Source organism: Procambarus clarkii, chromosome 79 (genome assembly GCF_040958095.1).
Source record: "Procambarus clarkii isolate CNS0578487 chromosome 79, FALCON_Pclarkii_2.0, whole genome shotgun sequence".
Lineage (NCBI taxonomy): Eukaryota > Metazoa > Arthropoda > Malacostraca > Decapoda > Cambaridae > Procambarus > Procambarus clarkii.
In genome coordinates, this window is record NC_091228.1 from 12,743,063 (window position 1) to 12,755,635 (window position 12,573).

General features: G+C 37.4%; 1 protein-coding gene across 1 annotated transcript in view; it reads right to left on the bottom strand.

Moving 5' to 3' along the window:
* LOC138357698 (alpha-2-macroglobulin-like) overlaps positions 1-12,573 on the bottom strand; it is a gene marked incomplete at its 5' end in the record, with an annotated part of 75,161 nt that overhangs the window by 34,052 nt on the left and 28,536 nt on the right. The window contains 1 exon segment of the mRNA XM_069314686.1: positions 9,921-10,054. Coding sequence (XP_069170787.1) covers positions 9,921-10,054 — 134 coding nt within the window.

A 12,573-nucleotide genomic window follows, 5' to 3' on the forward strand; every position in this document is an offset into this window, starting at 1 on the left:
CATCAAAGACATTCTCTAAGCCCTCAAAGTTATTCTCTAAGATAACAAAGTCATTCCCAGAGTCATCAAAAAGTTATTCTCAGAGTCACCTTCGTTATTCAAAGAAGCCTTCTGAGACATCCTCGTTCAACAAAACTGTCCTCAGAGCCATAAAAAAGTTAAATACGGTCATCAACGTTATTCTCTAAGTATCTTTTCGTTCATCAGAGAAGCTTTCTAAGACATCTTTGTTCATCAAAGTTGTTCTCTAAGCCCTCAAAGTTATTCTCTAAGATAACAAAGTCATTCCCAAAGTCATCAAAAAGTTATTCTCAGAGTCACCTTCGTTATTCAAAGAAGCCTTCTGAGACATCCTCGTTCAACAAAACTGTCCTCAGAGCCATAAAAAAAGTTAAATACGGTCATCAAAGTTATTCTCTAAGTATCTTTTCGTTCATCAGAGAAGCTTTCTAAGACATCTTTGTTCATCAAAGTTGTTCTCTAAGACATCAATGTTGTTTCTCTAAGGCATCAAAGGTGTTCTCTAAATTATAAAAGTTAATCTCTAAGTCTCTTTCGTTCATTAGAGAAACTTTCCAATCCATATTCGTTGACCAAAGTTATTCTCAGAGTCATCAAAGTGATCTCTAATTCACCTTCGTTCTCCAAAAGTTGTTCTCTAAGACACCTTCGTTCATCAAAGAAACTCTCATTCTTCCATCATGTTATTCTTTAAGACATCTTCAGTCATAAAATTTCTCTCCAAAATATAACTAGTTCAGCTTTTCATACCAAACCTGCACTTCTGTTAAAATATATTTCCTTAGTCGCTTTACCCTAAAACTGTTTTCTGAACTACACTGTTCAAACCTACGTAACCTATCCTCTCCACCCAGTGTTACTTAGTTAACGTAACGTTCCTAAACCTAACTTTACCTATTCTAACTTAACTTACCTTACCTTTACCTATCTTACCTAACTTAACCTGCATAACCTAACTTTACCTCTCCTAACATAACTTACCTTACCTTACCTATCTTACCTAACTTTACCTATCCTAACATAACTTAACCTGCATAACCTAACTTTACCTCTCCTAACATAACTTACCTTACCTTACCAATCTTACCTAACTTTACCTATCTTACCTAACTTACATAACCTAACCTAACTTATCCTGCTTAACCTAACTTACCTAACTTAACCTGTATAACCTAACCTGCTTAACCTAACTTTCCTTACCTTACCTATCTTACCTATCTTACCTTACCTTACTTATCTTACCTAACTTACCTAACTTAACCTGCATAACCTAACTTTACCTATCCTAACATGACTTACCTTACATTACCTATCTTACCTAACTTAACCTGCATAACCTAACTTTACCTATCTTACCTTACCTTACCTATCTTACCTAACTTACCTAACCTAACCTAACTTTACCTATCTTACCTTACCTTACCTATCTTACCTAACTTACCTAACCTAACCTAACTTATCCTGCTTAACCTAACTTAACTTACCTTACCTTACCTATCTTATCTAACTTACCTAACTTAACCTGCCTAACCTAACTTACCCTACCTTACCTAACTTACCTAACTTAACCAGCTTAACCTAACTTACCTTACCTTACCTAACTTACCTAACTTAACCTAACTTATCCTGCTTAACCTACCTTAACCTGCTCTACCTAACTTACATAACTTATCTTACCTATCCTAACCTAACCTAACTTGCTTTACCTAACTTAATCTTACATTCCCAAACTGATGTATCCTAACTTATCTAGTCCAACCAGACATGTTCTAACTTACATAATTATTCCTGCTTGTCTTTTGTGTTTCGTCAATCATTGTCTCATATTCATTTACTCATTTCAAGGGTTAATTTCTCAAATGGACATTTTTTGCATTTCAAGTGTTATTTGTTTAAGATTGGGTGTTTAACCACTTCAAAGGATTTTTGTTATATATGGGAATTTACGCGTTTCAAGGGCATATTTCTCAAATGGTCATTTTTGCAGATCAAGGGTTATTTGTTAAAGTTCATCAAGTTGCTCATAAGTTGTATTTATTATGTTTGTTATTATTTATTCTTATTCCCCAACCCCTTAACCTAACCTCTTATAATCTTAGTGTATTTAGTAGGTTCTATCATATGTTCTTATTCCCCAACCCTTTAACCTAACCTTTCAGATGTAGTTTATTGTGTTTTTTGACGTATTTGTTGAATATAATATCCTTTTCCTAACCTTTCAGATGTAGTTTTGTTTCTCCTTTTTGTATATTTGTACCCAAACCCACCATCCCACTTAACCTTCTTTCCTTCTTTTACTTTGTTTCTCCTACTCCTTCTAACTCTCCTTTTCTATCTCTCTCTCTTATTCTCTCTCTTCCTCCCCTCCTCTCTCACTCATTTGCTCAAATGCTCTCTTCTTTCTCAAATTCAAGTCTTAATGCTCCCATTCACTTAGTTTTTCTTTTCTCAAATTCAAGTCTAGTGCTCCCATGCTCTTCCTCCCCCCCTCTCTCTTACTCTTTTCTCCTCGTTTCATGCTCTCACTCACTTGCTCTCTTGTTTTTCTCAATTTCAAGTCTTAGTAGATCTGATTCTTTACTATTGTAATTTTATTATTACTAAGATAAAGAATGAACTTATATGTGAAAACAAAGTAAAAGAAGGAAAGAAGGTTAAGTGGGATGGTGGGTTTGGGTAAAAATATACAAAAAGGAGAAACAAAACTACATCTGAAATGTTAGGAAAAGGATAATATATTCAACAAATACGTCAAAAAACACAATAAACTACATCTGAAAGGTTAGGTTAAAGGGTTGGGGAATAAGAACATATGATAGAACCTACTAAATACACTAAGATTATAAGAGGTTAGGTTAAGGGGTTGGGGAATAAGAATAAATAATAACAAACATATAAATACAACTTATGAGCAACTTGATGAACTTTAACAAATAACCCTTCATCTGCAAAAATGACCATTTGAGAAATATGCCCTTGAAACGAGTAAATTCCCATATATAACAAAAATCCTTTGAAATGGTTAAACACCCAATCTTAAACAAATAACACTTGAAATGCAAAAAATGTCCATTTGAGAAATTAACCCTTGAAATGAGTAAATGAATATGAGACAATGATTGACGAAACACAAAGACAAGCAGGAATAATTATGTAAGTTAGATCATGTCTGGTTGGACTAGATAAGTTAGGATACATCAGTTTGGGAATGTAAGATTAAGTTAGGTAAAGCAAGTTAGGTTAGGTTAGGATAGGTAAGATAAGTTACGTAAGTTAGGTAGAGCAGGTTAAGTTAGGTAAGGTAGGTTAAGCAGGATAAGTTAGGTAAGGTAAGGTAAGTTAGGTTAAGCTGGTTAAGTTAGGTAAGGTAGGGTAAGTTAGGTTAGGCAGGTTAAGTTAGGTAAGTTAGATAAGATAGGTAAGGTAAGTTAAGTTAGGTTAAGCAGGATAAGTTAGGTTAGGTTTGGTAAGTTAGGTAAGATAGGTAAGGTAAGGTAAGATAGGTAAAGTTAGGTTAGGTTAGGTAAGTTAGGTAAGATAGGTAAGGTAAGGTAAGATAGGTAAAGTTAGGTTATGCAGGTTAAGTTAGGTAAGATAGGTAATGTAAGGTAAGTCATGTTAGGATAGGTAAAGTTAGGTTATGCAGGTTAAGTTAGGTAAGTTAGGTAAGATAGGTAAGGTAAGGTAAGATATGTAAGATAGGTAAGGTAAGGTAAGTTAGGTTAAGCAGGTTAGGTTATACAGGTTAAGTTAGGTAAGTTAGGTTAAGCAGGATAAGTTAGGTTAGGTTATGTAAGTTAGGTAAGATAGGTAAAGATAGGTAAGATTGGTAAGGTAAGGTAGGATAGGTAAAGTTAGGTTGAGCAGGTTAAGTTAAGTAAGATAGGTAATGTAAGGTAAGTCATGTTAGGATAGGTAAAGTTAGGTTTAGCAGGTAAGTTAGGTAAGTTAGGTAAGGTAATGTAAGTTAAGTTAGGACAGGTAAAGTTAGGTTATGCAGGTTAGGTTAGGTTAAGTTATGTAAGTTAGGTTAAGCAGGATAAGTTAGGTAAATGTAGGTAAGTTAGGTTAAGCAAGATAAGTTAGGTAAGGTTAGGTAAGTTAGGTATGATAGGTAAGGTATGGTAAGTTATGTTAGGATAGGTAAAGTTAGGTAAGATAGGTAAGGTAAGGTAAGTTATGTTAGGATATGTAGAGTTAGGTTATGCAGGTTAAGTTAGGTAAGATAGGTAAAGTTAGGTAAGATTGGTAAGGTAAGGTAAGTTATGTTAGGAGAGGTAAAGTTAGGTTATGCAGTTTAAGTTAGGTAAGATAGGTAAAGGTAAGGTAAGTTAAGTTAGGATAGGTAAAGTTAGGTTTAGGAACGTTACGTTAACTAAGTAACATTGGGTGGAGAGGATAGGTTACGTAGGTTTGAACAGTGTAGTTCAGAAAACAGTTTTAGGGTAAAGCGACTAAGAAAATATATTTTAACAGAAGTGCAGGTTTGGTATGAAAAGCTGAACTAGTTACATTTTGGAGAGAAAATTTATGACTGAAGATGTCTTAAAGAATAACATGATGGAAGAAGGAGAGTTTCTTTGATAAACGAAGGTGTCTTAGAGAACAACTTTTTGGAGAACGAAGGGTTGAGCAGGTTAAGTTAAGTAAGATAGGTAATGTAAGGTAAGTCATGTTAAGATAGGTAAAGTTAGGTTTAGCAGGTAAGTTAGGTAAGGTAATGTAAGTTAAGTTAGGACAGGTAAAGTTAGGTTATGCAGGTTAGGTTAGGTTAAGTTATGTAAGTTAGGTTAAGCAGGATAAGTTAGGTAAATGTAGGTAAGTTAGGTTAGGTTAGTTAGGTATGATAGGTAAGGTAAGTTATGTTAGGATAGGTAAGATAGGTAAGGTAAGGTAAGTTATGTTAGGATAGGTAGAGTTATGTTATGCAGGTTAAGTTATGTTAGGATAGGTAAAGTTAGGTAAGATAGGTAAGGTAAGGTAAGTTATGTTAGGAGAGGTAAAGTTATGTTATGCAGGTTAAGTTAGGTAAGATAGGTAAAGGTAAGGTAAGTTAAGTTAGAATAGGTAAAGTTAGGTTTAGGAACGTTACGTTAACTAAGTAACATTGGGTGGAGAGGATAGGTTACGTAGGTTTGAACAGTGTAGTTCAGAAAACAGTTTTAGGGTAAAGCGACTAAGGAAATATATTTTAACAGAAGTGCAGGTTGGGTATGAAAAGCTGAACTAGTTACATTTTGGAGAGAAATTTTATGACTGAAGATGTCATAAAGAATAACATGATGGAAGAAGGAGAGTTTCTTTGATGAACGAAGGTGTCTTAGAGAACAACTTTTGGAGAACGAAGGTGAATTAGAGATCACTTTGATGACTCTGAGAATAACTTTGGTCAACGAATATGGATTGGAAAGTTTCTCTAATGAACGAAGGAGACTTAGAGATTAACTTTTATGATTTAGAGAACACCTTTGATGCCTTAGAGAAGCAACATTGATGTCTTAGAGAACAACTTTGATGAACAAAGATGTCTTAGAAAGCTTCTCTGATGAACGAAAAGATACTTAGAGAATAACTTTGATGACCGTATTTAACTTTTTTTATGGCTCTGAGGAAAGTTTTGTTGAACGAGGATGTCTCAGAAGGCTTCTTTGAATAACGAAGGAGACTCTGAGAATAACTTTTTGATGACTCTGGGAATGACTTTGTTATCTTAGAGAATAACATTGAGGGCTTAGAGAATGTCTTTGATGAACGGAAGGTTACTTAGAGAATAACATATCATGACTGAGAATAACTTTTGATAGCTCTTAGAATAACTTTGATGTCTTAGAGAATAAATTTAGATGTCTCTGAGAATAACTTTTATGAACGAAGATGTCTGAGATTAACTTTGACGTCTCTTGGAATAACTTTTGTGGACATGAGAATATCTTTGGATAACTCTGAGATTAACTTTGATGTCTTTGAAACAACTTTGATGAACGAGAGTGAGTTAGAGATTACCTTTGTTAACTCTGAGATCAACTTTGATGAACAAAAGTGAGTTAGAGATTCCCTTTGATAACTCTAAGATTAACTTTGATGACTTTGAGAACAAGTTTGATGACTGAGATTAATTTTTAACGTCTTTTGGAACAACTTTGATGACTCTGAGAATAGCTTTGATGACTCTGAGAATAGCTTTGATGACTCTGAGAATAGCTTTGGGTAGCTCTGAGAATAACTTTTGTTGTCTTAGAATAACTTTTGATTGTTCTGAGAATAACTTTAGATATCTCTGAGAATAAGTTTGATGAACGAAGATATCTTACAGAGCAACTTTTATGTTTCGAAGAATAACTTTGATATCTCGAAGAGTGCCTTTGGTGTGTTTGAGAGTGTCTTTGATGCCTTGAGAGGTGTCTTTGATGTCTTTGATGTCTCAAAGGATGTTTTTGAGTGCAACTTTGGTGTCTTTGAGTAAGTCCTTGATGTATTGAAGAGTAACTTTGATGTCTCGAAGAGTAACTTTGGTGTTACGGAGAGCACCTTTGACTATTTTTCTTACTTAACGACATAATTTTTACGAAAATGCTGAAAAAGTTACATTTGACTATTTTTCTTACTTAGCGACATATAATTTTAGTTACGAAATGACAAGGAAACATGATGAAGTAACTATTTTTTAGTTGACTGATGAATACTTTTAGTTAAGGAAAAAGACAAAACATGACGAGGGAGACTATTTTGTGCTCCCCGAAGTATAATGTCAGTTAAGAACAGCGATGAAAGATATCTTTGAGTATTTTTTCTTACTTGACAAAACATAATTTTAGTTAGGAACAATGATGATGAATATGACTTTTTCTGTTGATTGTTGGATAATTTTAGTTATGACATGACAATGAAACATGAAGAACACGGTTATTTTCTGATGACTAGGGAATAAGTGAAGTTATGAACAGTGTTGGAAAGATTCCTTTGACTATTTTTTGGTTGAATGGATAATAAGTTTAGTTGAGAAAAGAGGAAAGTGACTATGTTTTAGTTGATTGGTGAAAGATTTTTAGTTAAGAAGTTACAAGAAAGGTTTGTCTTTGTAAATTTGGAACTGAATAAAGTGTAGATTTGTTTAAGAACGGGGTTGGTGGAACTATTAAGTTTACTACGAGAAATACTTTGACATAGTTTGCAAATAAAAACTGGGTAACTAAAATTGTTGAGGGAACTGTATTGCAGTATAATATTATTTGACAAAGAACTAGTTAGTGAATGGAAGAAACAAATTGGTTTAAAGAAACAAAGAACATAAAAAATTGAGGTTAAGTAGGGGAATGAACACTGTGAACATACGGTGAACACAGAAAACATGTAAGAAAAAGTTGATGAATAGAGTGAACATGCAGGGAATATGAACTTATAGAGAATATGAAGACATGATAAGGAACATAGGGAATACAAAGAATGATCACTGAACATGTGAAGAACAAGCTATGAACATTGAGAACATGAATATTGAGTATAAAAGTTATACAGAGAACATATGATGTACATGAAAAATATGACAAAGAACATAGTGAACATACGGTGAACACAGACAACATGTAAGAAAAAGTTGATGAATAGAGTGATCATGCAGGGAATAAGAACTTATAGAGAATATGAAGACATGATAAGGAACATAGGGAATACAAAGAATGAACACTGAACATGTGAAGAACAAGCTAAGAACATTGAGAGCATGAATATTGAGTATAAAAGTTATACAGAGAACATATGATGTACATGAAAAACATGACAAAGAACATAGTGAATATACGGGGAAAACGGCAGAAAAACTTTGAACTGAGCATGCTGTGAACATTTGTAGAACATGGAATGAACACAGAAAACATGGAAAAATGTGAAGAACACAGCTGAATGTAGAGAAAATATGCAAATACAGGGGGACAAGAGCTGGAGCTCAGTAACTGACTTGATCTTATTTACTACGTCTGAAATATGACTGTTTAAAATTTCAGGGGGATTGGACTGCTAGTAGCGAAAATGTGGTCTCTGTCAAATTTGGGTCTTTAATTGGACTGATTAATTTCGATCATGAACTGGACTCTGATTATTTGGCACAAAGTGAACTCAGGCGAATTTTCGGTATAAACTGGACTCTGACGAATTTTGCTAGAAAACTGGACTCTGATGAATTTCGATCAAGAACTGGACTCTGATGAATTTTCACAGATTACAGGACACTGATGAAATTTGAGCTTAAAACTGTCTCTGACTAATTTTGCTCTCAAAGTAGACTCTGACGAATTTCTCTTGATAATTGGACTCTGATGAAATATGAGCTTAAAACTGTCTCTGACTAATTTTGCTCACAAAGTGGACTCTGCTCATTTTTAGGTATAAAATGGTCTCTGATGAAATATGAGCTAAAAACTGTCTCTGACTAATTTTGCTCTCAAAGTAGACTCTGGCGAATTTCTGTTGATAATTGGACTCTGATGAAATTTGAGCTTAAAACTGTCTCTGACTAATTTTGCTAGCAAAGTGGATTCTGACGAAAATTGGGTATAAAATGGACTCTGTCAAATTTTCGCAGATTACAGGACTCTGTTCAATTTTGGTCTTTACAGGTGAAATAACCGTAAATGGATATAAAACTAAATGTTATGGCTAAGTTGTCTGTTTTCCTTAACAAATCATCTAAGACAATATTCTCTGAAAATGGTCTTTTTTACAAAATTTGGTCATAAACATATTCTAAATTTACCTGAAAACCTTGGGCCCTCACAGGGGATTTTTTCCCTTTGGACCTGAAAACCATGGCTCACACAGGTAACTTTTTCAGAAGTTGAAAACAGGCAAAATATGTCCGTAGAGTTCACCTGGAAATGCTGTGACACAAACACGATATTTTCTAAAAATTTTCTTTAAGATTTTCATACTTATTTTCATTATAAGAACTTTAACAAACTTCTAAGATCTCGGAAATTATTTTTCTGATAAGAACTCCTTACTTCCAAATCTTGTGACTCTCCAAATTCGCCTGAAAAACCCTGGCCCGCACAGGTGATTTTGGACCTGAAAACCCTGGCCCGCACAGGTGATTTTGGACCTGAAAACCCTGGCCCGCACAGGTAATTTTCTAAATTTACCTGAAAACCCTGGCCCGCACAGGTAATTCCCCCCCCCCCTAAAAAAATGACCTGTGGACTGCCATCCCTACTACTTCTGTTGGGATGTGTCTGTTGGATCCGTCTGTTGGACTCCGTCTGTTGGGATCCGTCTGTTGGGATGCATCTGTTGGGATCCGTCTGTTGGACTCCGTCTGTTGGGCTCCGTCTGTTGGGATCCGTCAGTTGTGCTTCGTCTGTTGGGATCAGTCTGCTGGACTCCGACTGTTGGGATCCGTCGGTTGGGATCCGTCGGTTGGACTCCGTCTGTTGGGCTCCGTCTGTTGGGATGCGTCTATTGGGATGCGTCTGTTGGGATCCGTCTGTTGGGATCCGTCTGTTGGGCTCCGTCTGTTGGGATTCGTCTGTTGGGATCCGTCTGTTGGGATCCGTCTGTTGGGATCCGTCTGTTGGGATCCGTCTATTGGGATCCGTCTGTTGGGCTCCATCTGTTGTGATTCGTCTGTTGTGCTCCGTCTATTGTGCTCCGTCTGTTGTGCTCCGTCTGTTGGGATCCGCCTGTTGGGATCTGTCTGTTGGGCTCCCTCTGTTGGGCTCCGTTTGTTGGGCTCCGTCTGTTGGGCTCCGTCTGTTGGGCTTTGTCTGTTGGGCTCCATCTGCTGGGCTCCGTCTGTTGACCGCCATTTACGCTAGGAAGTTCAAGTTAGCTTGGCGTGAAACAATTGGCTTAGAATGAATGCTTGAGTGTAGAGTAATGTAAAACACAGCAAGAGGAGGTCCACTCACCATAATAAACTGTTGGGCTTGGCTGAAGGACTTGAGGACGAAGGCCGATAACCAGGTGGAGCCGGAGTCGTCAGCGTTGCCGAAGGCGCTGAAGGAGCCGTCACCTCTACGGTAGAGGAGCTCCCGTTGGTACCCTGCAGGCAGCCACTAATGTAATTATTGCCAACTAATACATTAACTAGTTACTACAACACGCTCTTATAACAAAAGCATAAAAATTAAAGAAAAAACAGAAAGCCAATAGCCATATACATGTCTCACCTGCACTAGAAACAATTAAGTGATCTACACGTCTGTTACGGTATCCCGAAATTTGTAACACAAATCAACAAACATGTTTCCATACCAGTATTTACCCAGGACTTCGACGGGTATTTCGACGGTCTTCCTGATTGTTTTGCACGTTATGGGAATATTGCTTAATTCATTTTCTTCCTCTGCTTAAAACATCTGTTTGTATTTTTTAAATTGTCTAATCTTTCTAGTGTGAACACTGATGTAAAGTATTCATAGCGTTGGCTGCCTTTTTATCATTAATTGAAATTTGGTTGGACTTATCTGCGAAGGGTCCTATCGAGTCTTTTGTCTTTATTCTACTTCTCTGGTGGGCATAAATATACTTTGGACCTTTCATTATATTTTGAGCAAGTTTTCTTTCATAGTTCCTTTTACCTGTTCTTGTGCCCTGAGCAGAGAAATAAAAGCCCTTCTATATGTGTGAACCCGTGTGCCTCCTGGTGGACTCTTAATTCTTTCAGAGGTTTTTGCCTTGCTGTTATAGCACTGGTGACAACCCGTCATCCACCTCCTCCTCCTTTTACTTTTCCTTCTTGTACTCACTCAGATCCAAGCTCAGTGTTAAATTTTTTAAATTTCCCCACGAAGCTTCACGTCTCTGACTGCCAAGAGATATTTTGCAGTTTCTGTATCATTCTGTGATACAGGAACGGCATCATACAGGAACTCCTCGAAAGCAGTCTAGAACGTTATCGTTCCAGACCTTTATATGGGTTTCTATAATTGTGTTCTATCTTAGAATATAACGGGCGTGCTTCTCTTGCTGAGTTGATCGACCACGACCTCCTCTGGTGTTAGCACAAGGTCCAGAGTGTTGCTGCCTCGTGTGGGGCTGTACCACGTGCTGAATAAAAATATGAGTCTTGTACCAGGCCAAGAGAAATTGTTCCTCTTCGGCTTGTGATTTTGGATTCACCCAAAATCCATTGTGTAGTGATTAAAATCTACCATTATAAGAGCTTGGACTTTCACCATATTTTTCACGATATGTAAATCTTGAAATTCCTCTTCTGAAGCTGTGTCTGCCCTGTAGCCTACTTCCACACTCTGTTATAATTTCCAGTAACGATGAGCCAGCTGCCGACCGTTACAGCTGTAACTGCCTACCAGCTGTAACGGTGAGGCAAGCTGTACCTTTGTGCTAGCTGCAACGGTGAGCCAGCTGTAACTGAGCCAGCTGTAACGGTGAGCCAACTGTAACGTAACGTTGAGCCAGCTCTAACTGAGCCATCTGTAACGGCGAGCCAGCTGTAACGTTGAGCTAGCTCTAACTGAGCCAGCTGTAACAATGAGCCAGCTGTAACGGTGAGCCAGCCAGATACCAATCAAGTGGTAACCCGGCATCTGGTCCCCGCGGTGTTCCACACTCTGGATGCCATCGACAGTAGAGTACAAATTTCGGCGTTTTAAAGGTATTTTATCAATTATAATTTTTGTGAAAATTAGCATATACCTCCTTAGTTTGGTACCCAACCACTTGGGGGCTGGACGGTAGAGTGACGTTCTCGCTTCATGCAGGTCGGCGTTCAATCCCCAACTGTCCAATTGGTTGGGCACCATTACTTCCCCCGTCCCATTCCAAATCCTTATCCTGACCCCTTCCAAGTGCTATATAGTCGTGATGACTTGGCGCTATCTCCTGATAATTCCCTTCCTTAGTTTGGTTCGTGTAGTTTCAAATGCTTATTGTTAGCACAGTGGTCTACGTATTTGGTTAATAACCTCGGGATTTATTCTCTAGGTCGGACAGAAACGGTTGGACATTTTTTCCCTGCGCACGATGTTTACCTAGCGGTTAAAATAGGTAATCAAGTAGCAGTAAATAGGTGTAAATCCACCTAAATCCACTCACCTAGCATTAAATAGATACTCACCTAGGGAAAATAGGTACTCACCTAGCAGTAAATAGGTACTCACCTAGCAGTAAATAGGTACTCACCTAGCAGTAAATAGGTACTCACCTAGCAGTAAATAAGGGTACTCGAGAGTTTCTAAAGTGTAGTAGAGCCACCAGGGTTAGCTATAGTTGACTACGGGGGACCTGGAATAAGCCCAAGTACGGACTATCTCTGGCCTGACGACGATATTAATAAGAGACGTATACCACATTGTTAGAGTTTGCTGACGAGACAGCCAGAGTTGTTCTGAAGCACATGTAAACTCCGGCCCACAACTTGTTCACAGTAAACTAACGCGTTTAGTATTAACTCAGGTTTTAAACATGGGCCACGTCCAGGAACCATTGTGGGCCGTAGTTTTGATGACTAATACGGGATCACCATAGCCCGTGCTGCTTGGAACTTTTGTTCCGAGTAGCTGAATCTAAAACAACAACATTACTTAGCTTGAGGGACAG